Source organism: Toxotes jaculatrix, chromosome 17 (assembly GCF_017976425.1).
Source record: "Toxotes jaculatrix isolate fToxJac2 chromosome 17, fToxJac2.pri, whole genome shotgun sequence".
NCBI classification, from domain to species: Eukaryota; Metazoa; Chordata; class Actinopteri; family Toxotidae; genus Toxotes; species Toxotes jaculatrix.
This window is the reverse complement of record NC_054410.1, coordinates 13,779,004-13,804,093: the sequence shown is the minus strand read 5'-3', so window position 1 is coordinate 13,804,093 and position 25,090 is coordinate 13,779,004. Positions and strand designations below refer to the sequence as shown.

The 25,090-nt window shown below is 41.5% G+C and overlaps 3 protein-coding genes across 3 annotated transcripts; 2 read left to right on the top strand and 1 right to left on the bottom strand.

The window, feature by feature from the left end:
- Positions 1-1,059: 1,059 nt before the first annotated feature.
- rps6kl1 (ribosomal protein S6 kinase-like 1) lies at positions 1,060-6,305 on the top strand. Its single transcript, XM_041060988.1, has 11 exons — positions 1,060-1,174; positions 1,356-1,529; positions 1,887-2,011; positions 2,376-2,468; positions 2,673-2,720; positions 3,226-3,358; positions 3,505-4,983; positions 5,070-5,159; positions 5,368-5,450; positions 5,585-5,680; positions 5,812-6,305. Exons 2-11 carry the CDS (start codon positions 1,394-1,396, stop codon positions 5,920-5,922), a joined length of 2,394 nt encoding a protein of 797 aa, XP_040916922.1. The 5' UTR covers positions 1,060-1,174; positions 1,356-1,393; the 3' UTR covers positions 5,923-6,305.
- A 665-nt stretch (positions 6,306-6,970) lies between these two features.
- dlst (dihydrolipoamide S-succinyltransferase) lies at positions 6,971-13,541 on the bottom strand. The gene is made up of 15 exons (XM_041061244.1): positions 13,408-13,541; positions 12,410-12,443; positions 12,261-12,300; positions 11,848-11,909; positions 11,659-11,733; positions 11,476-11,531; positions 11,037-11,145; positions 10,736-10,909; positions 10,468-10,553; positions 10,234-10,331; positions 8,902-9,032; positions 8,440-8,513; positions 8,252-8,335; positions 7,966-8,133; positions 6,971-7,415 (listed from the first exon to the last, which is right to left on the bottom strand). Exons 1-15 carry the CDS (start codon positions 13,468-13,470, stop codon positions 7,281-7,283), a joined length of 1,389 nt encoding a protein of 462 aa, XP_040917178.1. The 5' UTR covers positions 13,471-13,541; the 3' UTR covers positions 6,971-7,280.
- An 825-nt stretch (positions 13,542-14,366) lies between these two features.
- Positions 14,367-23,617, top strand: prox2 (prospero homeobox 2). The gene is made up of 5 exons (XM_041061536.1): positions 14,367-14,398; positions 16,051-17,663; positions 19,645-19,752; positions 21,199-21,393; positions 23,020-23,617. Exons 2-5 carry the CDS (start codon positions 16,110-16,112, stop codon positions 23,185-23,187), a joined length of 2,025 nt encoding a protein of 674 aa, XP_040917470.1. The 5' UTR covers positions 14,367-14,398; positions 16,051-16,109; the 3' UTR covers positions 23,188-23,617.
- The last annotated feature ends 1,473 nt before the right edge of the window (positions 23,618-25,090 follow it).

The following is a 25,090-nucleotide window of genomic DNA, read 5'->3' as shown; positions in this document are numbered from 1 at the left end:
ATGGAACACAGTCCATTTTAGAGGTAGAAGTCAGGGTTGAAAATGGCCTTCAGTCAGTGCACACAAAAACAGCACTGTCTCTTTAAATCGGCCAGCATCTGTCAGGATGAGAGGGGGGGAAGTCATGGTACCCTGAAGTGACATCATGCTCAGCCAATGGGCAGCCTCGCCTGAGCTCTCTCCTCCTCTCCTGCTCGTGGGATGAGTGTGTAGAGGCTGCTGAAGACATGGGCCGCTGCTGCTGCTGATGCTGCTGCTGGCGCGGAGGGGTCCAGGGCATGCTCGCCTCACATCAGGTACAGCGTGTGCATCTGTGCGTGTACGCCTGTTTTCTGTGCTATTTGTGCATGTATTTGGTATGGTGGGTCTCTCATTCAGTGGCTATGGAAGTGCATGTTGAGAAGATGATGGAGGAGAATGGAGGAGACTGAGGGTGGCTTTGTGTGTTTCATAACACTCCTTAGATGATGTCGCCTCCATGACTGTAACCAGAGTGGGGTGTGTATGTGTGTGTGATGTTTGCGTTTCACTCTGCAGCTAAATCAAGGGGAAAGGAAAGTTGTATTTTACATTAATGGGAGATTACCCTTAACTGCCTGACTGGTAATACATTTGTTTCATGTGACAAAGAATTACTTTAATAGTAATGACTTTAAATATCCTTGTCAGCAAAGAATGTATTCATCCTTTGGAAATAATCCACTTTGTGTGATTTGTCTAAGTGTGTGGGTGAATGTCTGAGACCAGATCAGTGTGTCTCCAGTTTGGCACACACAAACACATGGTTTTTGTAGCATATATTATTTTTTATAATTTAGTAAGAGTGGGGTTTCAGCACCTTCTCTGGCCTGTACTTCAGGTTTTAATTATCCTGTGGGGATATGTGACTGTGCAGTTAACCTCAGTGACAATGTGCCTTAGTGTTCTGAGTCATCTCTCTGTCATCTTTCGACGTTTGCAACTCTGCTTCTTCCCATTCATCAGAAATAGTAGGCACAAGCTCGTACTCACTTCCTGTGCAGGTCTGGAGGTTAACTCTTTGTTTCCACTGGCTCAGATGATCATGCTCTGCTGCAAAGACCTAAGCCGTGTAGTCACTGGGGGCACACGCACACTGAGCCCAGTGACAACAGACAGAGATGTGTCCTGCTGTTGATAAGAGCAGAAAGCAAAGGTGAGTCCCAAGCTAAACACTTATGGTCTTTAAATACTCTTGAAGCATTCATATGACTCACTGAGAGCAGTTTAAGATTCACTTTCTTTTTCTATTTCAATAAAATAGCATATTTATAACTCAGCTATTTGCCGTGTCTGAATGAAGCCCAGCTAAACCAGCAATACTTTTTTCCGCTCAGGCCCAGCTGGACCTTGACTGGTCCAAAACAAGGCAGCAATGGCAAAGAGAGATTACCTGGTGGAGGCTGCCAAGCAGATCCGCATGGCACTGGACAGTGAGGTCAATGAGGACTACGAGGCAGCTTTCAGTTACTATAAGAATGGGGTGGACTTACTGCTGAATGGGGTTCAGTGTGAGTAGACCGCATTTGTTTTTTTCTTTTTAACCCAAGTGTTTATGGCTGCGTGTGACAGTTTATGGGGAATTTGAAGAGGCGTGTTTCCACAAGCCATGTGATGGGAACGTGCTGACGAGAATAAAAACAGGAAGTCACTAACCAAAGGTTAAACAGATTTTCTTGTGGGCCAGATATTTTTCCCCACAGTGTCAACAGTCAGCTGGCTCTGTATCACTGTTCCTTATCCTAGTTCAGAGGCCAGAAGGTTTAGAGAGGACAGGGTGTTGTCTGTTAGATCTGTTATCTTCACAAAGCTACTGTATTGATCTTTACTTTTTAGCTGCAGCCTGATATAGTTTAACTGTCTTGCAGTGGACCCTAACAAAGATCGCCGGGAAGCTGTGAAGAGGAAGACAACCCAGTATCTTAAGAGAGCTGAAGAAATCTTCATAACCCATCTGCAGGATAACCTGGGGAAGGGGAGCTCACATTTAGGGGTAAGACATCTTCATCCTTATCTATCATTTTCCATTTTCCTTTTTGTTGACTGCTTCGAAGAGTCTAAATGTGTGGTGAGAACAGTTTCACAGAGTTAAGGTATTCTTAATGTTCTCCACCTAAGAATGTTGGAATCAAAGTAGATAAACTGCATAAAAATGCCAGCATTCCTAGTGTGTACTCATTTGAAGAACACAAAAGAAAACCTCCTGTATTGCTTCTTAAATTGGATGAAACGTTTGGTGCCTGTCTATCACACACTGTGCCTTATTCCTCTAAAACAGAGCGAAACAAAATGCAGTTCTGGGTTGCAATGTGCTGCGTTGTCCTGAAGCTAATATCCTCTTTGGCTTTCATCCCCAGGGTTATAGCAGTCTCAGATTCCGTCCAATCAGACACTTGAGTTCGCCCGTGGAGGATCTGGAGATGTGTAAGGTGGTCGGAGTGACTGATAAGGTAAGACAGGCTTTCTTGCACTCTAACACTCACCACCTGGGTGATTCAGAATGAGTGACGGCTTTGCGCGTCGACACTCCTTGTTGAAACAGTGAAAAAGTACGCCATCATGTCTAACCACGAAAGCTGTTCCTTGTTAAATATGCTGTGTTAATTCATCTGCTCTCCAATCGTTGCCTAAAAATGTTATTTTTTATTCCAAAGGTCATGATTGTCCAAAGTATGATCAATAAGGAGACGTTTGTTGTAAAGGTGAGCATCCAGTCCTTCTCCATGGCCACTACACAGGAGAACATAAGTCCAGCCTTCAGAATGAATGGGGATTGCACTGTGTTGTAATACATTTGAATTAAACACAGATGCGTTGGCCTACGTTTATCCACTCGTAGTGGAGGTGTTTTGGGGATTGTCATCTGGCAGCAGTCCAGTCTTTTTGAATTCTGTGGCAGGCCAGTCGATGGGAGCTCTCTCCATCCTGTCGCCCTGAGTATCATTCAGCATCGATCTGCCTGAGAGCTCTCACCCTTTTAGCCAGTGCAACTGCACCTCAAATTTCACTCACCAGAGAGACATGGTAACAGAAAGACACTAATCTCTGAAACGGCCAATCCAAGCAGTAGTATATCTTTTTTCTTTTTTTTGCCAATCATGTCCATAATAATACACAACATTAATGCACATATTTTTTTCTCTTGCTAAAAAGGTACATATTTCCCTTTCTGAAAAGATCAATCATTACATGAATGTGTTCTCGCAGAGTCTGGTCAAGTCGAGCTGGGAGAGCAGGGACCAGCCAACCATCATTCCTCAGGGGGTGCCATACATGGTCAAGTTGCTACGATATTATGTCAGCGAGGATGCTGTGTACCTACATCTTGAGCATGTCAAAGGTGAGCTGCTAACCGCTGTTCTGCTCTGACAGCTGCAGAGACAATAGTGGATGATTTCTTTCACAATCAGCATTGTAGCATTAGCAGTAATGGAACACATTGCTTGTCCAACTCCTGATCTTGTTGTACTACACCTATCATCCTAGGTGGGAGGCTCTTCTCCAAGCTGCACAAGCTGAGGAAGGAAAGGGCCAAGGAACACCCAGAATGCTTCACCTCTGGCCAGCACAGCATCAAGCTGAAGACCAGCTACACCTCTCCCACAATCAGCACAGACTACCAGCACAACAACAGAGGAGGCACGGGAGTGATTCCTGAGAAATTAAGCGATGAGAGCCCAGATACGGACTTCCCCACTTTATGGGATGAGACTCAGCAGCGTCTGGAGAGCTGCGGGACTCACTCCTACATCGAGGAGACAGGCTGTCTGCAGAACACGCGCTCCGCTGCATCATTTTATACCAAGCTTGATCGACTAAGTCTGCATTCACCTTCGGGCCCGGCGAGGACACAGGTCAACACCCGCATCCATCCACCAGCTCCTAGTTTGTGTTTGCACTCCAGTGAAACTCAGGAAAAGCCTGCCCTTCCTATTTCTTGCACCCGTGTCAGTCAAGCTCTCGACGTCATGTCAGAACTCCAGAAGAAGAAAGCTGGAATGGGACTGATAGAGTGCAGCTCGGAGTTTGAAGTAGCTTGGAAAGCTGCGGATCCATCACACTACTGTGAGAAAATAAACCCCTATGCAGTGACTGACAGTAATTTACATAGCACACTAGGACAAACCGCACCTCATACAAACCAGACCTCATTTATAAAAGCAGGGCCGCAAAACAGTGAAAATAATGGTTTGAGTTCGTCCCCTGCCATTTTGCATCTTCCTCTCCATTGCCAAACCCAGATCCGTGGCAGGGCACCATGGGATACCAGTGGCTCTGACCAAGGATCTGTTTTAAGTGGTAACTCTGCAGACACATTTACAGACTCAAAGCAAGACAGCGGCAGTCCAACCACGGAGGAAAGAAATGGTATGGTGGTCATCAGGAGCACGGACAGAGCAGTATTTTCTGACCACACAGACACAAAAATCACCTCAGAAAGCTCCTGGCCTTCTGCCTCACTCTGCCACAGCACTGTGGGAAAACAAGGGACATTGTCTTGGGTCCCCCTGTCCCTCTCAGGGGTGAAATACAAAGGGGAAGCAAGTTCCAGTGAAGCAAGAGAGGGCGCAGAGGAAGCCTATGAATTGCTGAGTCCTAGAGAGAAAGTGGCACCTGCAAAACAAGGATCATTTGTGAGCTGGTTCTCCTCTGGCCCTCCTGGGGCCCCACCTGGAGCCCCACCCCATACAAGGGGAGAGGATAAGGAAGCTTTCTTTAAATCAGAAGAATCAGAGGGGCAAGGTGACGACCAGATCATTGAGGTGGATGGCTGGTGCCACCTGCCTCGGTTCCCTGTCAAGTCCTCCAGGCCTACAGGTAAGGCCATGCAGGCCTGCTGGGGGCTTCCCGAGGCAGAGGTGCGTGTATGGGGGGCACAGATCCTATTGGCTGTGGAGAGTCTGCATCAGCAAGGCATCCTGTGTCGGGATCTCAACCCTAGAAATGTTCTGCTGACCAGCAACGGTGAGTCCATCAAATAACTACAAAAGACTAAACGAGGAAAAAGGGCAGTATTTTTGATTTTGATTTCCAATGCACTGTTTTCACAGGAAAGGTGTGTTTGACATTTTTTGGCCAGTGGAGCGAGGTTCAGTCAGAGATTAGCTCGAAAGCCATGGAACAGATGTACTGTGCTCCAGGTAAAATATGCATCGCTGTAAAGCTCACATCGGTAGTTGTTCCTTGGTGTAACCTGCCACCTAGTGGCAAGATGCAGTTTGTGCACTTTATTCCAAATAAGAGGTCAACTACTTTACATTGCATGGGAATACAAAGACATACAGTGACATCACACACATTTTCAAGAAATGTGCACGAAGTCAAAATCAGCTTTTTGTTTGTTGACAGAAATTGGTGGGGTGTCCAGGGTAACAGAGGCTTGTGATTGGTGGAGTCTCGGCGCCTTGTTGTTTGAACTGCTAACAGGAATGGTGAGCAAAAAGCACTACGAGCATGTTCAGTCTAAAAGAGCAAAGTCTGCAACTGTGTCATTTTGCACCTCTCCTGCAAACTGTGACATTGAGACAATGGCTTCTCAGACACTCTCTGTTCACTGTGCCTCCAGCCACTGTGGCAGCTCCACCCAGCAGGAATCCACTCTCACACCCAGCTGCTCATCCCCGACCACCTGAGCACTGCAGCTGCATCGCTGCTCACTGAGGTTAGATTTAAGGCTTTTGTGTTTAATATTACATTTACATTATAAAATTAAATTGCCACACGCACACACAAGCACAGTATGATTTGATGTTTTCTTTCAGTATCTCCACTCTACCTTATGCTGCTCCACAGTTGCTTCAGTTCGATGCTGGCTATCGCTTGGGTTCTGGAGGTGGAGGTGTGAGTGACATTAAGTGCCATCCCTTCTTCAGCGGTGTCTCCTGGAAAGCTCTGAGCTGCTAGCGGGTGTGGTTGCTGCACCTCTGCACGCCTCTGGAAGGGAAGATGAATGCTCTCCTGAGTCCAAGCATCCTTGTGTGGCCAAACTGGATGCAGCACCATATCCGGCTTTCCTTCGCATTTTGTGCTTCCCAAAGAAAAATGACACAATAAAAACTGAAACATCAGAAAAACTGGTCAACAATGTCCCTTACGAAACATGAAACATATGAACTGATTGTCTGAGAGAGTTCTGATATGTGAATTTAAGGTAACCATAATGCAATTTTGATAGTTATACTTTATAAGTTATACTCTATAATACTATCCATGCATATCAACTTCATTAGCACCAGACTAATGCCACTCAACACTAAACTCTGATAATTACAATTTTTGGACTGTCTGCCAACAAATATGGTAAAAATCAGGCAATAAATGATTTCCTCTTTGTATGTCCCTGACATTTTTACTGTTAAAGCCTTTGTCATTATTTATAAATTGGCTATGTATGGTCCAAAAGAGGACTGAGACTCAAGGACCACGTTAAGTTTATGGCTAAAGACAGAGGGTTAAGAGATATAAATCTCACACCTGAACATACGGAATTATACACAATCATGGACAGCAAGCAATAAGCACATCTCTTCTAAACGCTAATTAGTTAATCTATCACAATATAGTCTATGGATTAACCGCCTTTTAAACAATATATGCCCTGGGTCTATTCTTCTAAACTAAAAACTACCGAGACCGTCAAAACGTAAGAACAAAAAAGTATCCAAGGCAAAATCTACAGTCGAGTAATGCAGCTTTTATTGTTTAAAACCTTCTTTTTCTTAAATAGTCTTTCTTAAACAGCATAAAGAGTGTTTTCCTCGGTTTTGTGAAACAGATGGAATAAATTCTCAAGAGGATTTCTTCGCTTTGGACATTGCAGAACATAGTGTTTCTTGGTTTGCAGCAGCCCAATGTGCTTCTTGTTCTTCTCTCAACCAAAATAATGAAATGATACTATGTAGTTTTATCTATACTTGTCATTCATCTCACAATAAGGTGAAAATTCTTTTAGTTTTATGTAGAAAATGACATATGGCGCACATGAGTAATAGAACATCCTTTTTTTTTTTTTTTGATCTATAGACCAGCACCACAGAAGCCCCAGGCCCTGAAATTTCTCCACAACAGCCCCAAACCTTTAATCACTGCCAGCCTTACAAATGTCCATTGCACAACCCAACTGTTCTCCAAAAAAATATTTTTTTTTCTAGTTAACCAATACAACAATACATCAACTGCAGTTACGGTAATGTTCATCAGGTGAGTACAGCCACTGTTTGTGTAGGGTGGTTTGTTTGGTTGGGCCTGGAATTTACGTGGGTTCACATGTCAAGAAGCAGCACCCTGGGGTCCTCCACCACTGACTTGATCTTGCGCAGGAAAGTGACGGCCTCTCTTCCATCAATCAGACGGTGATCGTACGTCAGGGCAACATACATCATGGGACGGATCTCCACCTAAATAAGGAGGGGAAAAAAAAAATCACTGAGAGAAAAGTTATTTACTTATACACCAAACAGTTGGTGAAAGAGATGAGGTAAGGTTTAATTGAACTGGTCAGTGAGAAATTTATAGGCCAAGAATAAGACCCCTCCTTAATGTGTTCAGCCTGATTCTTAATTACACCCTTGCACTTGCAGCTACCACAAGTCCAAATATTTTTCTTTAAGCAAAAAAAAAAGAAAAAAAGAACTTGTTATGTAGGGACAGAATTGTTAGCGAGCTGTGAACGTGTGTCAAAAACTGCAGAGTTGCCGGGTGTAGCTTATGAACGACATGATTCTGTGCATGTAGGAAATATAGATAAATAGAAATACACCAATAAAAACTGGGAAACATACTGTGATCCAACAGCTACTGTTTTTATCAAAGACAAGTTACTGATCAACTAAATCATTCTCTGATCTACTGAAATTCATTTTCAATTAATTTTTACCATTCATGTTGCATATGTGACTGTTCTCTTATTTTTGTACACCATTATGTGCTTGCACTGAGGAAACAAACCTTGCCACCGACAGCAACAGGCCTGTCAAAGATGCCATGCATGCCCAGAATAGCTGACTGTGGCGGGTTGATGATAGGTGTGCCGAACATGGACCCAAACACACCACCGTTGCTGATGGTGAAGGTTCCCCCATCCATGTCCTCAACAGCCAGCTCATTCTTACGGGCCTACAAACACACATTGATAATTACTACTAATCACATAATCAGGAAATCATAAGAAAATAGTGAACCAAATAAAAGTATGACAAACTAAGAATGTTTAATGTGTTATGTAAAATATTACCTTTTCTCCCAGCAAATTGATGGCTTTCTCAATGTCTGCAAAATTCATTCCCTCTACGTTTCGGATTACAGGAACCACCAGACCCTGAGAGAGAAGTCACATGACTGAATTTTCTGCCCTTCACATTAGAGACAAGTGGGCTATCAAGCCCTTACACTTAGTGTTAGAATATAATCCACTTGTCTTACCTTTGGCGTGGCCACAGCCACACTGATGTCGACATAGTCCCTGTACACAATCTCTTTGGTTGTGTCATCGATTACTGAAAACACAAGAACAGCAGAAATACTGTACATAGAAAAATACTTACACATATTACAACTGTCGGTCATCACTTCATTTGGTTAATTTCCTTTTCTCATGTGCCATTTCTCTTACATGGAAGTTAAAAGGAAGATGAAACCAACAAACTATTTTAGAATTTTATAAGCCAGCAATACAGACCACCCCTGCTTCATTGTGGTCTCTCTAAATAGGTCAGGGTGGTCTGAAAGCAGTAAATAAGTTAGTGCTGGTTTTGAGGTTTAGCAGTGAAAGATACTGAAACTCAAATCTTTTTCTTCACCACACACACTTGCAGTGACTTGATACGAAGCGTGCAAAGAAACAGTCAAACAGAGACCACAAAAAAGAGGTCTTTTAATCCCTACCAGCATTGACAGCAGGCTGGTCAGTCAGAGCATAGGCAGCAGCCTTCACAAATGCAGACATGAAACCCAACTTGATGTTGTGCTTTTTCAGGAAAGCATCTTTGTAAGCCTTCCTCATTTCTGAGATGTTGCTGTGGGGAAATACAGAAAAAAAAACAGCTTGGTATTAAATCAACAGGCAAAGTTAAAGCCTTTAGGAGACTGGATTTGGTGCCAGTTATGAAAATGAATTCCAAGAGAGCTCTGACTCTACAAACCAGTAATATGTTCTACATGGAGCTGATGCTTTTTCTGTCTTTGGTTTGTTTCTATAGATGCAATGAACAGTGCACAATCCATGGCTCTTACTAATGAGGTATACAAAACTCTAAGTAATACCAGAGTCATTACTACAAGATTTATTAATTCTCTTTGTAAAAATGTAATTTTCGAAAAGTCTGACAAAAACACGTATGCTTTTTGATGGCTATAAAAGAATGCTGTTGCAGATCATGGTGAATTAAAGCTATTGAAATTGGGCTGCTAATCGTTTCACCATTGCTCATTTTTCTCTTGTATCTCTCTTTTTAATTGTTTGTTTTCCTGTCTCTAACCCTGTTGAAGCTCTAGGGTTTCTCCGCTAACATAATTAGCCCCTCCCAAGACACAGACTCTCCGAGAAAGGAGAGAAGAAGCGATAAAAATCTTCACTTTCTAGAGCCTGTAAATCTTATTGGGCTGTCATAAAAGCCCATATCGGTTGAGGCAGCTCTTCCACTCAGAGCGCAGGTCTCTGTGGGCCCCTGCAGATGCTGCGGCCTCCTGCTCTGACTAGCTCCTTCGGCTCCAGATGAGCCCTAGCCTGGGAAGTCTTCCTCCAGACCGTCAATGTCAATCCAATTAGGATACATAGAAAACCCTGAATAGCCGAAAGCTGACACCACACATTTGCAGGGAAAAGAAATCCTCAAAGTGTCCTCTTTAGCACAGGGGGCAAGTGCAGACAATAACATTTCCTTGTAAATTAATAAAACCTGTTTTAACAATTCTTATCTTCGTTTTAGATGGCATTACGACCAAATATTTACATTCCAGTGTTTAAGAGGATATCGGGTTTCAAAAAGCTTTTCCTATTGGGCAGATTCCAATCTATAACCATTTGTGCAAGTACTGTTTTGGCTTTTAACACAGATATATACATATAGTATGTATACCGTACATGTACTGTGCTGGTACAGCGTGAGAATGCACACTAACAAGCATGTTTACACTTATTAAAAAAGATTTGGTCTCCTACACTCTAAATGGTCTGAGGGCTTAATAATGTAGGTCAACCAATTTAGAATTTCCTACCTCATGTCGACCTCATTAAATGTAGTCAACATAGCGCAGGTGTTCTGGGCTTCCTTCAGTCTCTGGGCAATTCTTAGTCTCATGCGGTTCATCTTAACCTAAATCATAAAAACAGAAATATAGGTTTCAGTAAACATTTCCTAATTCTTACTCTATTAGACCATTAAACAAATAAAAAGTCGACAGGTCCCCCAAAATATTTTTTTTAGGTGTTGCGGTGATTTTACACTTTACCCTGCTCTCTGTCCTGGCTCCTTTGGGTCCTCCTTCTGCTTGGGCTGCTAGTGCAGCTGGAGCAGCCGTGGGCTTGATGGCTGAAACTGCGAAAAGGACATAAAGATGCAGTTAGTATCTCTAGACATCAGTTTAGTGGAACTGGTGAAAGCCACTGTCTACAGAAAGCCAAACAATGATTAATCATGTAAGCTCGAGGTCAAGAGCACAGATGTCAAGCAAAACAGTTCTCACATGACACAGACCCGTCTGTCTGATGACAACTAACCTGGTTTGGTGTCCATAGCATGTGCTGGCACAGGTGGCACAGGGGGCATAGTGGTGGGAATGGGGCCCACAGCTGAGGGTGGAGGAGGGGGAGGTGGGGCAGCAGAAGGTGGTGGAGGGGCGGCAGCGGCTGGGGCCTCAGCTTTGGGAGCTTCTGCAGCTTTTGGAGCCCCAGCTACAGACACAGAGGTGAACAGTTACAACAATACAGGCTTCACAGAAGTAAACTGTCAGTCAAGTATCACTTTAATTACGCTACTTAATATTGAGGTTTATATTGTTACATTTTGAGTATTACAGACCTCCTTTTCTAAGCTTGAAAAGAGGAGTTCCTCCCTCGACTTTGCCTCCGTCAGGGACCAAAAGTTCCTCAATCACTCCAGCAGCAGGAGAGGGAACCTGCACTGATGTCTGACAGCAGGGAAAAGAATTAAGTGTCAAAATTATCAAAAGTTTAAAAAAGAAAGGTAAAAAGTCCCAGGGTATTTTCCAGATACCATTCAAGTTTGTGATTTGCCTGATTTAAGTGCAAACAAAACTAAAATAAGTTCAGGTTTTTTGTTTCAGTTTTATATGCAATTACTGAAAAAGTAAAAGGTTACACAACTTTGGGGAAACATGCCCTAATTCTTTCATTCCTGTTGTGCAACATACTCTGAAGGCGTTCACTTTCATAGGCATAGCCCAACACTTACCTGCAATCACAAATACAGAATCTGTGTAAGATTTATTTAGCTTTACCTTATCCGTCTCAATTTCGCACACCACCTCATCCTCCGAGACAGTGTCTCCAACCGCTGTAAGGAGAAAAATGTATTTTAGCATCTCAGTGCAATTTGACGACCGTCTGTTGAGTGTGGTTGTGTTTTGACCAGTGTCTGTATCAAAAACAACTAATGCACGTTTACCAATAAATGGAGTTACCTTTCTCCCACCTTACGTCCCCTTCTGTGACAGATTCTGCAAATGCAGGGGTCTTGACTGTGACAACTTCATCTCCTGGAGAACAAAGACAAGTCAAAAGAAATGCATTTCTTCACTCCACACATCACTGGTTGCTCCTCATATTTGTATTAGTGTAAAAATAAAAGGAGTGCATGGTAAAAAACATACTGTAGGCTACAGACGTCCTGAAGTACTGGATTTGGAAGATGCTGGACCGGGGATCAGGTTTTCTGAAGATAACAGAAAAATGTAATCAGACAAAGAAATAGAAATCCTAAAAGGTTATCATATCAATTACTAATAATTGGTGGCTTTACATTTGGATTGTACTGCATTTGTGGAATGACACTATTTCTGATGAATCATTTAAATTGGTAACAACTGCTGGCTGAGAGACAAATACTGATAATTGGAAAACACATTTATGACTTAGTATCAGTGGCAAGGTTATGACACTTTGTCAGGGTGACAACTGAAGGGCTTAAGACTATCAATAAAAAAATTAATTCAACATATTTGAATTTTGACAGTAATACTCCCTGTCTCTAATAACAGTTTCACGTTTTTATGTGTGTACTTACACATTGTTGTTGAAAGTGATAGAATGGTTAGCTGATAGAGCTGTTGGAGGGAGTACAAGAGAAGTATGTAAATAACATCTTGGAGCAGGATTATCCAAAAGCAAAGATTGGGACTTAAGACTTCATGTTTGACCAGTAAGTACACATACCTGCCACGGTCCGACGAGCTAACACATTATTCCCCTGTGAAAACACACAGTCAACGTATGTGAATCTGTGTCACAGTCATGTCATGTCCTGAAAAGTATGCATTCATAAGTTGGCTGACAGGGCCATCAAGTTAAACAACTGTGCTGACAGAGAAAATAACTGACAGCTGAGATTGTATGTAAGTGACAATGGAGTCAGCAACAGGGAGACTAGTCTGTGCTGTTGGTCAAAGGTCACTTCTACCCACTAAACGATGACCCTTGACATAATCAATAAAATTATCTAACAAATGGGTGGTTTGTGTGGTTTTACATGAGCACAAAACTTAAAGATGTATAAAATATCTATTTATATGTATAGATCTATTTATGTAGCTAATGTAACAGCTGCATTCAAGTTAATGATCAACTTCTAATCTTGTTGACAATTTGACACTGTGAATCCAGAGCTTCACTGTCATTTGACTTAGCTGACTTTGTTTTTATGCAACTACGTAAAGATACACACACCAAATGAAAAAGAAATTAAACTTAATACTTCCGTTATATTAGCTAAACTCACTGTCGTTTCCTCTCATAACCCACAATATGACCTCAGCATGACAGCTAGAAGCAGCTAGCTAACCTACCCATACATTTAGCTATGAATGGCTAGCATGTTCTTGCTAGCTGCCTAAATATCACTAAATAAAGTTTGTGTTAACTTCAATGAACATGGACCTGGAGGTCTTTCTGCTCCGGTCAAACACCTTTAACACTTGTGTCAAAACGTGAGACCAACCCAACACAGAGGGCACTGCGTTTAAGTTTAATACACACTGCGGCACAGACTTATGAAGGAAAGTGTCATACTGTCCTTGGCTCACAATGTTACGGCCTGACCGCGGCCTACAGCAGCGAGCTGGCTAACGCTAATGCTAGCTCTGACAGGGCTGAACGTCCACCCGCAGCCGCAGGCAACGCGGAGTCCGACAACGGTTTATCTGCTTGTTGCCTACCTGGCGGAGGGCAGAGAGTGAACGGCCAAAATTCCTGGTGAGACACCGGGAATGGGATAACATGGTGGCTGTATGACAGCAGCCTGTCAGCGGAAGGGAATCTCCGGTCACACCGACAAGCTAAGCACGCGCAAGTACCGAGGAAGTAGTGTGGGATAAACCAAGTCCTCCTAGTGGAAGGGGGGTGAGGGGGGAGTCCTCAGTGTGGTCCCCTCCTGACCCCCTCTCCTCCACTACATCAATTAGTGCAAGTGTAAATAAAGTGTAATTAAAGTATAAATACGGTACACCTTTGCAGGTAGCTTGCAGGCAACAACATAAACCATTAGAACAGAATCGAATAGCGATAAGATAATTTCCCAATGTAAAAGCATAAAAAAGAACAGGACAGATTAGATTAGAAAAAGTTTAACTTATTCAACTGACTAAACTAATCTTTGAGTAGACTAGTAACATCAGTGATGCTGTAAAGAGAACAAAGAATAAAATCATTTTTTAAATTTTTGTTCATAATTAAACTTATTTTCGAGTTGTTTTCGCTCCTGCCTTCTTAGTTTTTATGCATGCTTTGTGTCTGTTTCACCACTGAACAACCAGACGCCCTTTGGGAACAAATAAAGAGAGTGATGGATTGTTGTATGAAATACTGGCATTTGTTGTTTCCCAGTTATTGACTAATATTAGTACAGAATTACTGGCTTATGAATATTGATGCGTATTTCCAGAATGCCTCGAGCGTGATTTTTCTCGTAATTCAGTAAGTGGGCTTAAAATCCACCCGCTATGAAACCGCTATGAGCAAGTAATCACTCCAGCACCTTACAAATACTTTCCTCCTGACATTTAAATGGGTGATGAGCCCATGACCATTTCTTTGCTTTCATATGGCCACGCCCCAGCTCTGTTTGATACATCGACTCTCCTGCACCCCGACTGTCCAACTCACAGTCTGCGCAGGCCACCCGCTCGGCTGCACGTTCCAGCGCAACAGGTAAGGTCCCATCACTGCCGCTTGACTCTGCCTCTGTGTGCCGTGGTTAAACTGTAGCCCTGTAGGAGGTGTGACAAAGTGCATGGCTGCAGATAACCCCGCTTCAAAACTCATCTCTTTAGTTTAGTGGTTTTACATGAGACATGGGGGTTATTGATATTCGCACGCATGCTTTTACAGCACGGTTTGCAACTACAATTACGTTTTGATGAGTTTTTTTTTTTTTTAAATTGAGTTATCTTGTGTTTATTGACTGTTCAGAGAATGTTTCAGGTTTAAGAATCTATAGGATAAAAGTAGACAGTACAGTCTGTGCCTTCACTTAATTAGTTTCACATATTTGAAATACATTTGATCTGAAGATTTTATGTTGTTCTTCAGACAGTGAGGGTCAGCTAATTCACCATTTAGCCTCAAAGCAGAAGGAGTACATTACAGGAAATGTTCAAACTGTAAAAGGAAATGTTCAAACTGTAAAAGGAAATGTTCAGACTATAAAGAGTAAAGGAAACCAAAAAAGTCTTGCTGTATACAAATTATAGGATGTTTAAATGATCTTAAACTTTGCTAAGTCAGATGAGTAAGTCTACTTATTTTTAAATATGTTCCTAAAGAAGTTTGGTCTTTCAGATAAAATGCTTATTTATATTAAAAATAGGAAATAGAAACATGAATGAGACTTCTCAAGTTGTGAGAAATTACTGATACCGAATCCATTGTCTAATGTAGAAATATAAAGTAGACACTGTTCTTCTAAAGTCCGTCTGTTCCACTTGTAAGTGCAGATATACATTCTAATTAAATTAATTAATTTGTGTTAGATCACTATATATATATATATACACAGATTAAAATATTTTAAATACACACAAGGAAGCCAGTGACCACAGAAGAATAAGGCAATTGAGCTTTGCTTTTGATTATTCCTCGAGATGAAAACCATGAACTATAAAGAGGTTTTCGTGATATTTTCTCTTGTAAATAATGTATACACAGAGCCGTTTCTTGTGCGTGGACCATTGCTTTCATGGGCTGAAATTTACCTTTCATGGGCATATCACAAATGTTCTTTTTATCCTTTGTGTTTGCGATTATTATAACCCCAAGATGAAACGATACAAAAGAATCCCCTCTCTTAATGCTTGAGATCAAGGATTTATCTTTATTTTATTTTATTTCAACAGAACTGAAGATCTTAAAAATAATGCAGATTTCTTTGATTTTCTATCATATGTAATAGTAATACCACATTTGCTAGTTAATGTAGTAATTTTAAATTAAATTCACAACTCTAATTTCAAGTTTGATAAACAGTGATAGAATTACCTGTGAAGATTAATGTGATCATTGTACAAATGAATATACTGATATCTCTTTTCTCTGCCCAAAGCATAAAGAGGCATTACCTGTTTTATCATAGCAGTTTTTTGGAATAACAGGCAAAGACACAAAAAAACATTATGTCTTTTTTTTTTTTTTTACTTTTAAATGTAAAAGAATCAATTACCCATTTAGACAACTTGACAACATATAGAATTAAAAACAATTTTAAAACCAATTAAGGGCTATAGAACTAAACATATTTACATGTTTTTATGTGTCTTTTTTATTATTTATTATCGTAACTGTGTTGAATTTGTTTGTCTTTTCAGATTCTTGTATTTCACTCAACTCAGATTCGTCAACGTGTGTAGCTGAAGCCCCAGTGAGCATGAACCTCAGTCTTCCTGACCAGAACATGCACAGCTCTAGTGAAGGCTGCATAGAGGACGACAAACCTGATGTCATGTTACCTTGCTTCCGCAGAAACATGTATGACGAGCCTCTGGCGTCATACTCCAGTGGATCCATCATCTCTCAACTCCTTCGCAAGACAATTCACAACAAGCGGGCATTAGATGAAAGCCATTTTTACCTTTCCAGCTCTGCTGCCGCTGACTCTAGCCAGGAAGACCAGAGCAGTGTGTCCTCCAAGGACAGCACCGTGGAAGCAGCCTCCCCAAGTGGTCACATCTCTACAGGAAACAGCCCGGACGGAGAGCATGCCATGACTGACCACCTGCAGGCCAAGAGGGCCAGAGTGGAGAACATCATCAGGGTCATGGCTGGCTCTCCCAACGGCAAGCAGCATGGAGACGTTGAGAGGTCTGACACAGAAGCCAGAGACACCAGGGAGGCCAGGGAAGCATACAGGGAGAACAAACGTAAACAGAGGTTGCCTCAGCATCAGGAACACAGTGTTTCAGGACCAGCGACCAGAAGACCTGGAAGCAGCAATAGTGATAACTGTAACAACAAGGACGAGGAGTGTCACAAGCTGAAAGAGCAGCTCCACAGCATGCAAAGGCTCCTGCGTCAGCTCCAGGAAAAGTTCCTTCAAGTTTACAACCAGGACGATCCTGAACATGATGACAGAGACGAGACAGAAATCGCTGTCGAGCATGACACCCTGGCAGAAAGCACAGAGTCACGCTACATAAGCGCTGAAGATGATTTTGAGCGGAAGAATAGCAGAGTGACTGCAGCATGTAAGGATCGAATGAAAGTAGTTGGTTATCTGGTACACCAAAGAGAGAATCAGAACCTACAGGAAACCCTGAAGCAGGAGCTCTCCTGGGCTGTTAATGAGTGTGTGGACAGGGTGTTCAAGAAGATGTCTCCCCAAGGACTGGACCTGTCCCCTCAGCCATGCATGTGCTCATCTCCAGAGATGCAGATAAGTGTGGGTGCAGACAGGAAGAGCCAGCAGGCCAGCTCCACCCATGAGCAGCCACAGTCTGAGGAGGCTGCAGTCAAACCGCGCTCTTTGGAGTACTATGAAAGCTCTGAGGCTCAAAGCCCACAGGATCAGACAGAGGCACTGTCACTGGTGGTCCGCAAGCCGGCAGTGACCCCCCTGAGCTCAGTCACACCGACAGTGAAAAGGCCCTATCCTGTGCATCAGACACCATTTCAGTTCAATTACAGCACTCCTCTGCATGACAGCCAGATCCTAGAGCACCTTCTTAAGTATGGGCCTCATTCCAACTTTGGGGGTCTGCCTTGCATGCCCCCATCGATGGACAGGACCTCCCCAGACTCGGTGGACCTTCCCTGGGACACCATCGCCATGAGGTCCAAAGTGACATCCAGCCACCTTGGACACCACCCTCGTCCCTCCACCCTGGGGGCAGTGACAGTCGACAATCTGTGCCTCCCTCACGTGAAGATCGAGTGTGGTGAATTGCAGAGCATGGCTGAACGAAACCCCTACATGTCTCTCAACATATCCTTTCACTTCAGTGAAATAGCTTCCAGCCAAAGTGCCTTATGCATTTTTTGATGCAAAAATTACCAACAAGCTGCTGTTGTTGTGGTTAAAATTAAGAACTGGCTTGTTCATTTTTTTTTTTTTTGCCTTATTATCTATTGTCAAAAACATAACATAATAATCAGATTCCAACATATGTAGGCTGAAGTTGTGGTGATGTAAAACCCTGTAACGTTACCATAAAAATATAAAATAGGTAATAATGAATGACTACATTTTTTTTTAAAAATAAGAACAAAATCAACATCCACAATCTCACAAAATTTGCAAGAAAACCCTGATGCCACAACATCATTTTATAAGATGGTATATTTGATAATATTTTATATATTCTGTATTTACCTTTTATTTTATACAAACTCCCTATATTTCAGTTCTTCCATTTGAACAATGGCTGGTTGAGGTTCATTGCAGCATGGGCAGTTCCAGTAACAAACTTCAAGGAGAATTTTTTCTTTGATCTCACTAACCCCATAGAAAATTATAGCATCTTCTTTAATCTGAGCAGAGTAATGACTTTAAGTCTAGAAAAAGACAAATAAAAAGGAATACAAGGCTTTGATAAGAATTGCCAGGAACAAAAGCCAATTTTTCAAAGGCAGAAAAAGCATCGGTTTCTGTTTCAGGAAGCGTCGTTTTTTCAGACTTGAAAAGGTGCAGGATCTATTTCTCCATCATCAGAGTGATAGGGGTGCATCTAAAAGGTCACATCTGAGTGCTGGTGGAAAACACAAGTGCCTCCCAACCATAACACTTGAGCTCTTGTCTTGAGCATTTGTTGTTGGATGCCTTTGTGAGAATGTACATGATTAAAATAGAGTGCAAGATAACAGCATTTTTGCCTCACAGGAACTCAAAGAAAATCACTCACAGGACAAGTTGTTCTGCTCAGGGAAAAATCTGGCCATTGTTTGGAAAGTTAAATAACATTTTTTTTTTTTAATTCTGTGGTTGCTAATGTCCACAATCAATACGATTAGAATAATATCTACATTTCATCGCTCTGTGCTTAAGTAAATTGAAATAATTTCTTGTCACTGTCACTCAATATAAAGCAAACAATTGTAAAAAACAAAACAAAACAAAAAAAGATCCAGTTTTGTTGATCCTCTTGTCGCAAGACATTAGAGAGGAATATTGTGTGGTTCCTCTCCGGATTTGCTTTATCTTTACAGTGCAAAGAGCTCTGCTTCTCTTTGAACAATACCACATAAATCTTTCATTCCAACTTCCTTATTTCAAAGGTAGGGTTCCCTAATAAATGTATGGTGTGGTGACCTGATAAGGAAATATTATGACCTAAGGCGTGGTGGTGGACTACAGAGGAAATGCTCCTGAGCATCTTCATTGCCATGGGGGAGAAAACTTGAGAAAGAATTGCATTTACTAATATTTGCAGGAAAGGAAATATACATTGTTGAATCTGTTGAACAAATTGTAAATTTATTGTTTATTTTTCCACCATTGAAATTATTTTAAATATACCACATAATCTAAACTATATGAAATTATATATATGTTATATATATTATCTCTAACGTTTTACTTTTTTGCAGCTGGATGTCCCATTTTTGCGGGGTTTTTGTGAGTTAAAAATATATAGCAACAATTACTGTCCTTAAATCAACTTAATTATATCAGAAAATCAGCCTTTTTTCACAACATTTCAAAACAAGCTGTCTTAACTGCCAGGCATGAAGTGCTTCGCTCTCTAATTAAAAATCCCTAATCTAATTCGTAATTCTGTTTTGCCAATAAGCACATGTTAGGGTCATTATTGACTCCCCGGTTAATGCCGAGCTGTTCTTTAGCGAAATTCAATTTAGCTGAAGATTGAGGCAACACAATACTCTGGTCTACTATCACTTTGCACAGGACTGTATTCTGTGTGTTATATTTAATTGTCAGTTTTTTCTGCCTTAACCTAAATGTGAACATCCAGGAGGGGCTCACCCCGAGCCATCTGAAGAAAGCAAAGCTCATGTTCTTCTACACCCGCTACCCCAGCTCCAATGTGCTGAAAACTTTCTTCCCTGATGTCAAGGTAAATTTTTTTTTATTGTTTTTTTTTTTTTTTTTTTTTCATATAAAAAAATTAAACTTTTTATTTACCATGTAAAATGACCAACAGACTTGTTTGTTTTGAGTTTAGCTCCCCGGTATCTACTTGTCAGTGTGTGTTTGGGACAGAAAAATCAGCAGCGTGTCGGAGGAGAGAAACAAAAACGCAGAGGGTTTAAATAACAAAGCCGCTGAGCTGCTAGTATGTCCTGGGGGCAGAGGGAGATACAGGGGCATTCTCTCTTTAAAAAAGCCTCTCCAGTCAGCAAATGGAGTGACAAAGGACTCTGTAGGAAAGGCATTGCTATTGAGTGTCAACAGAGAGTTGGTATTAGAGACTTGTGCGGCAGCCACCAGGCGGTGGTGAGCTGGCCCTAAACACAACATCCTGTGTGTTTTGGCCTTGGTCTCGTGTCATGCCTCCTCTTCTGTCACCTCTTTTTGTCTTTTCTCTTGTCTCCTTATCTGCATCCTGTTGTTAGCTCTTCCCATTCATTCTATTTATCTCTCCTTTCTTCTTCTTACCTTCCCATTTGTAGCACAAGCTCCCACTAATATCTCCTCTCCTGCCTACCTTCCAATTTCCTCCAAACACCTCTTTACGTTCTCTTCACTCTCCTCTCCTTTCCTATCTTGTCTCCTGGATCTCTGAGCTGGTTTGCGGGCCCCTGCCTCTCAATCTGCTCTGACCCCCGGGGTCAGGGGGGAGGATGCTGTTGCTGCAGTCCTGCGAACGTCTCCTCCTTGCTTACAATCCTGTGGTGGGAAGTGGCACTGAACAAAAGAGCACCTAATCCCAGTGTCTGATTCCATCCTATCAACCCGAGTCAATGAGAGGGAAGCTTCCTTCTGTCCTTACACTGCCGCTTTCTCACCCACCACACCAGAGAGAAGAAGCGTCTTTGATGCCTGCCCAGCCCTTAGGCATTTTTTTTCCGTCTTTCTGGATGATGAGATAGAATAACAAGACTAATGTCAAGACTGAGTTTAGAAATACAGAGCCCTGACAGATGTTTTTTCACCCCGGACATTGGTGGGAAAGGATCAATGCAATTAATGTCGCATGGAGCGACAGACCATTAGGTGGCATTTTGCCCTACAGGTACTAAATGCAGGTTTTCAGTCAATTATGCGAGGGTTTCTAATGCCAAAGCATCAGAATGTCATTCCATTTTTAATTGAATAGCACAGAGATTAATATTTTTAATTTTCTCATTGAAGTCTCGAATTGTGAAAATGCAAGCATAATATGAATTTTTATTGGCCTTCTTCACAGGGAGGTCAAAGGTCAGAAGCTAGTGATTGATTGTCTTGCTTAAGGAGACTTAGGCTGCACAGATGCTTGTCACTTTCTACAGCGTCAGTTGCAGAAGGTCCCTTTATCTTATGAATGGGATAAAGTCAAGTACTATTTTCTCTCCATTTCCAGTTCAACCGCTGCATCACCTCTCAGCTGATCAAGTGGTTCAGTAACTTCAGAGAGTTCTACTACATCCAGATGGAAAAGTTTGCCCGCCAGGCCATTGTTGACGGCATCAGCGAAGTCAAAGACATTACAGTTAGCAGGGACTCAGAGCTGTTCCGGGCACTGAACATGCACTACAACAAAGCCAATGACTTCCACGTAAGTGTCACTCATTAGTCATTCCTCTTTTATGTTACAGTTTGTATTGTTGGATTATTCTAGCTGATTTTTTTGTGCCTATGAGGTTTTGTTAAAGGGGCAACTACTGTCATAGAGTACATTCACTACAACAGAGAAACTGCTTAAACTGGAAGAACATATTTTAAGGATGAGGGTTAATTTTGGGAAATGCGCCTATTCGTTTTCTGGCAGAGATTGAGATGAGCAGATTGATCATTCTCATCAGTCAGTCAGTCAGTTTAGTGTGAAGCTGCAGCCCACAGCCAGTTAGCTAAGCTTAACACAAAGACTGGAAACGAGGGGAAACAGCTGGTCTGGCTCTGCCCAAAGGTAACAAAATACACCTGCCAGCATCTCTGAAGTTCAATAATGAGCACTTTATATCTTCTCCATACACAAATTAAGTGTAAATTTACAGTTTTACAGGGGTTTTGTGCTGGACTACTTTTGTTTTTGGCTCTGAGAACTTGCCAGACAACCAGCGAAGACATTTGCTTCTTATTTATCTCTCTCCACCAGAAAGCAAATAAGTGTACTTTCCAGAACTATTCATTTAAATCACTGGAGTTAACACATTCATCACAGTAGTTACTAACCTGCTAAAGTATGTCAGACCTCCTGTCAGCCTACGCTGTGGTCACGTATGTTCATATGCTGACCTGTGTGTCACACTGCACCTGTGGCTGGCCAGCCTTTACAGCCATTATCTAAACTCCAGAGTGATGCTTTATCAAACTGTGGGAAGAGGAAGCCGCAAAATCCCACTAAAACAACTCAGGATTAGAGGACCAGTACGCCTGAGCGAGGCCGAGATTGCTACTGATGCGGAATGCTGAGAAAGACGCTGTGGATTCCGAGGGAGAAGGCCATTTGGTGGGAAAGGGACGAGACCGTTTTCTTTACCTTGGGACCAAGACATTCCTTTCCCAGGGATGCTTTTGTGTCAGGAGATGAGGGGAAAGAAAAATAACTTATGCCAACAACTGTTGTGCTAACTGGCCAGTGGATGGGAAACAAGGGCGGCAGGGCGGTTTTCTCCCAGCATCCCTTGCATCTATTCATTCACTGATGCGCTTTTCTCTACTCCCAGTTTCGTACCCCAAATTTAACCACACCAAGCCCTTACTTAACCACAATTATCTCTATATTTATACCTAAACTTAACCAACCAACAAAGTCTTACACCTCATCATAATAATTTTAATCCTCAGCTTCTTGGCATATTCCTGGGATCCATTATCGTGCTTTGTTGACTTGCCCTGGCAGTGCTGAATAAGAAGAAAGCTCACCAGTAGTTTGTCTAGGTTCAAGAAAACAAGTCGACCTAATCAAAGAAGCCTCTAATTGAGAGTTAATGATTGCAGCATTGCATTTATTGTATCTGTGCAGAGAACAAAGAGATGAGCTCCCTTTCATCAGTTTGAGTGTTTGAAGAATTGCACTACAGGTCTTGACTTCATATATTTCTGACTTTGAGAAAACTGAAGATAGACGGCTTCCAGTATGTTTGCAGCACAGTGTTACATCAAGTGATTTTTTTAATATAATAAAGTTCCAACTAGATCAACTTCATTTCTAAATCTTTACATTTTCCCTCTTTACCAGGTTCCCGACAGATTCCTGGAGGTTGCTGAAATCACCTTGCATGAGTTTTACAATGCCATTTCTGCAGCCAAAGATTCAGACCCTTCTTGGAAAAAGGCCATATACAAGGTGATCTGTAAACTGGACAGCGATGTCCCAGAGGAGTTCAAGACATCTTCTTTTTTATAGGCATAAGTGGAGAAATGTACAGGTGAAAGAAATGCGATTTTTGAAGTTAGTCCCTTGACAGTATTATTTCATTTCATTTTCATTTTCATTTCTTGTAGTGCATTTTAGTGAGGTGAAATGTAGATGTTGGCTAAATAATTATTTTGTAAATCTGTAAAAAAACAAACAAAAAAACCCACACCATTTTAAAAGTTAGCAACCTATAGTTCTACTTTTATCAAAAAGCAACTATTGATTCATATTAATGCTCTTGTGGTTTATTCTGTTGTTTAGTATTTACTCATATAATCTGCCTCAACACATTTAGAGAGTTACTGAGTTTGTGGGTGTGTGAAAATGTTTACAAAGATGTAATCATTTATAGTGTTGCCTTATTTAGTTGAACTGGAAGAGTTTTTTTTTTGGGGGGGGGGGGGGGGGGGGGGGGGGCATTACTCGTCAGTATTAGTTTTTTTGCTTCGCTGTTTAATTCAATTTCTTTTCATAGCTGTGTGTGTTGTGTAAATGTACAAGCGCTGCTGTTGTATGTTGCATAATGTTCTATAAATTTGTTGTAAACTATTAGCTCGACAGAATGTGCATGTGAAAATAATGCAAGTTACTGTAATGAGTGTATAAAGGTCATGTAAAGAACAATCATTTTCAGATATTTCAGTCACAAACATTGTACTGGATGATTATTGACATTAAAGATGCACTAAATTATAATATAAAATTAGTATGTCATGGTTTTCCTTTGTGATAATCACCGCATGAACATATTTTTAATGTTTATAAGAAACAAGACAACCCAGGTAAATGCTTTATTTTGGGCTGTAAATGTTTAACTCTCCTGTGAAAATACTGCGTCCGAGTGCTGAGCCCCTAAGGTGCCTCTAATCCACGTCCAGCAGCCAGCTGTTAAATGTCCCCCAAACTATGCTGTTCTCATTGTTCACCGAAGCCAATTCAAGTCAACTTTCTAAGGCCCGCATTCATTGTGTGGCCGTTGCGGATGCGGACAACTGCCATGTCTTAAAAACAGCCACAATGCATTCTCTCCTAATGACTAATGCCCGAGGTGACCTCATATCACAGTTGTGCCACCAAAGCAAAATTCCACAAACCCGTTGACTCTTTCTTCCAGGCACCCACTCAAAGCAAGCTGATCGCTATCACATACACACACGCACATATGCACACGCACATTTGGTGATGTCAGAAAAATCACAGATGAGATACTATTGATGCCGTGGGCTTATTATAAACCAGAAAATCAAAGCAGTGAATAAAATATGATGAATCACATCCACTGTCAAATTTATATTTCACTGTGAATGAACATAGTAAATCATCCATATAATGATCACATTGTCAGTACCGTTTTCGTGTGTTTACAGGTGATTTTATCCCTTAAACTTTTACAAAAAGCCTGCAATGTGCCTTTAAAATAAAGCCCATGATATGAATGCACTGTGCACAACAGCATGGACTACTTTTATAGAAGTACACTGTTTCTTGTCACTGTGTGCGATGACATTGTCAGTGCCCAAAACCAAACATTTAATTGGAAAACCTGTTAGGCACCCAAGCACCAATTACATCAGAAATGATAACATTAAGGAAATTAAAACAATAGTTGGATTGGTTGATGACAAAGACTGGAGACAATAAACCTCACTAATCTTTTAATAGACATTTCTTTTCAATTAGATCAGTCTTCTTCAGTAAATTGATTTACATTCTCAACTCAATTAAAATGCCTCTGGTTGAAGCAAAGTGCTTTGCTCAAATTAATTTGTTGTGACATTTTCTGAACAAGACTTGGTAACCTCTGATATAATGAAAGAAAACAAAGAAAATACCTTCAGCTGTTTAACTGCCTCTGGCTGACAAGGCTTCAACTTAAACACTACAATATGAA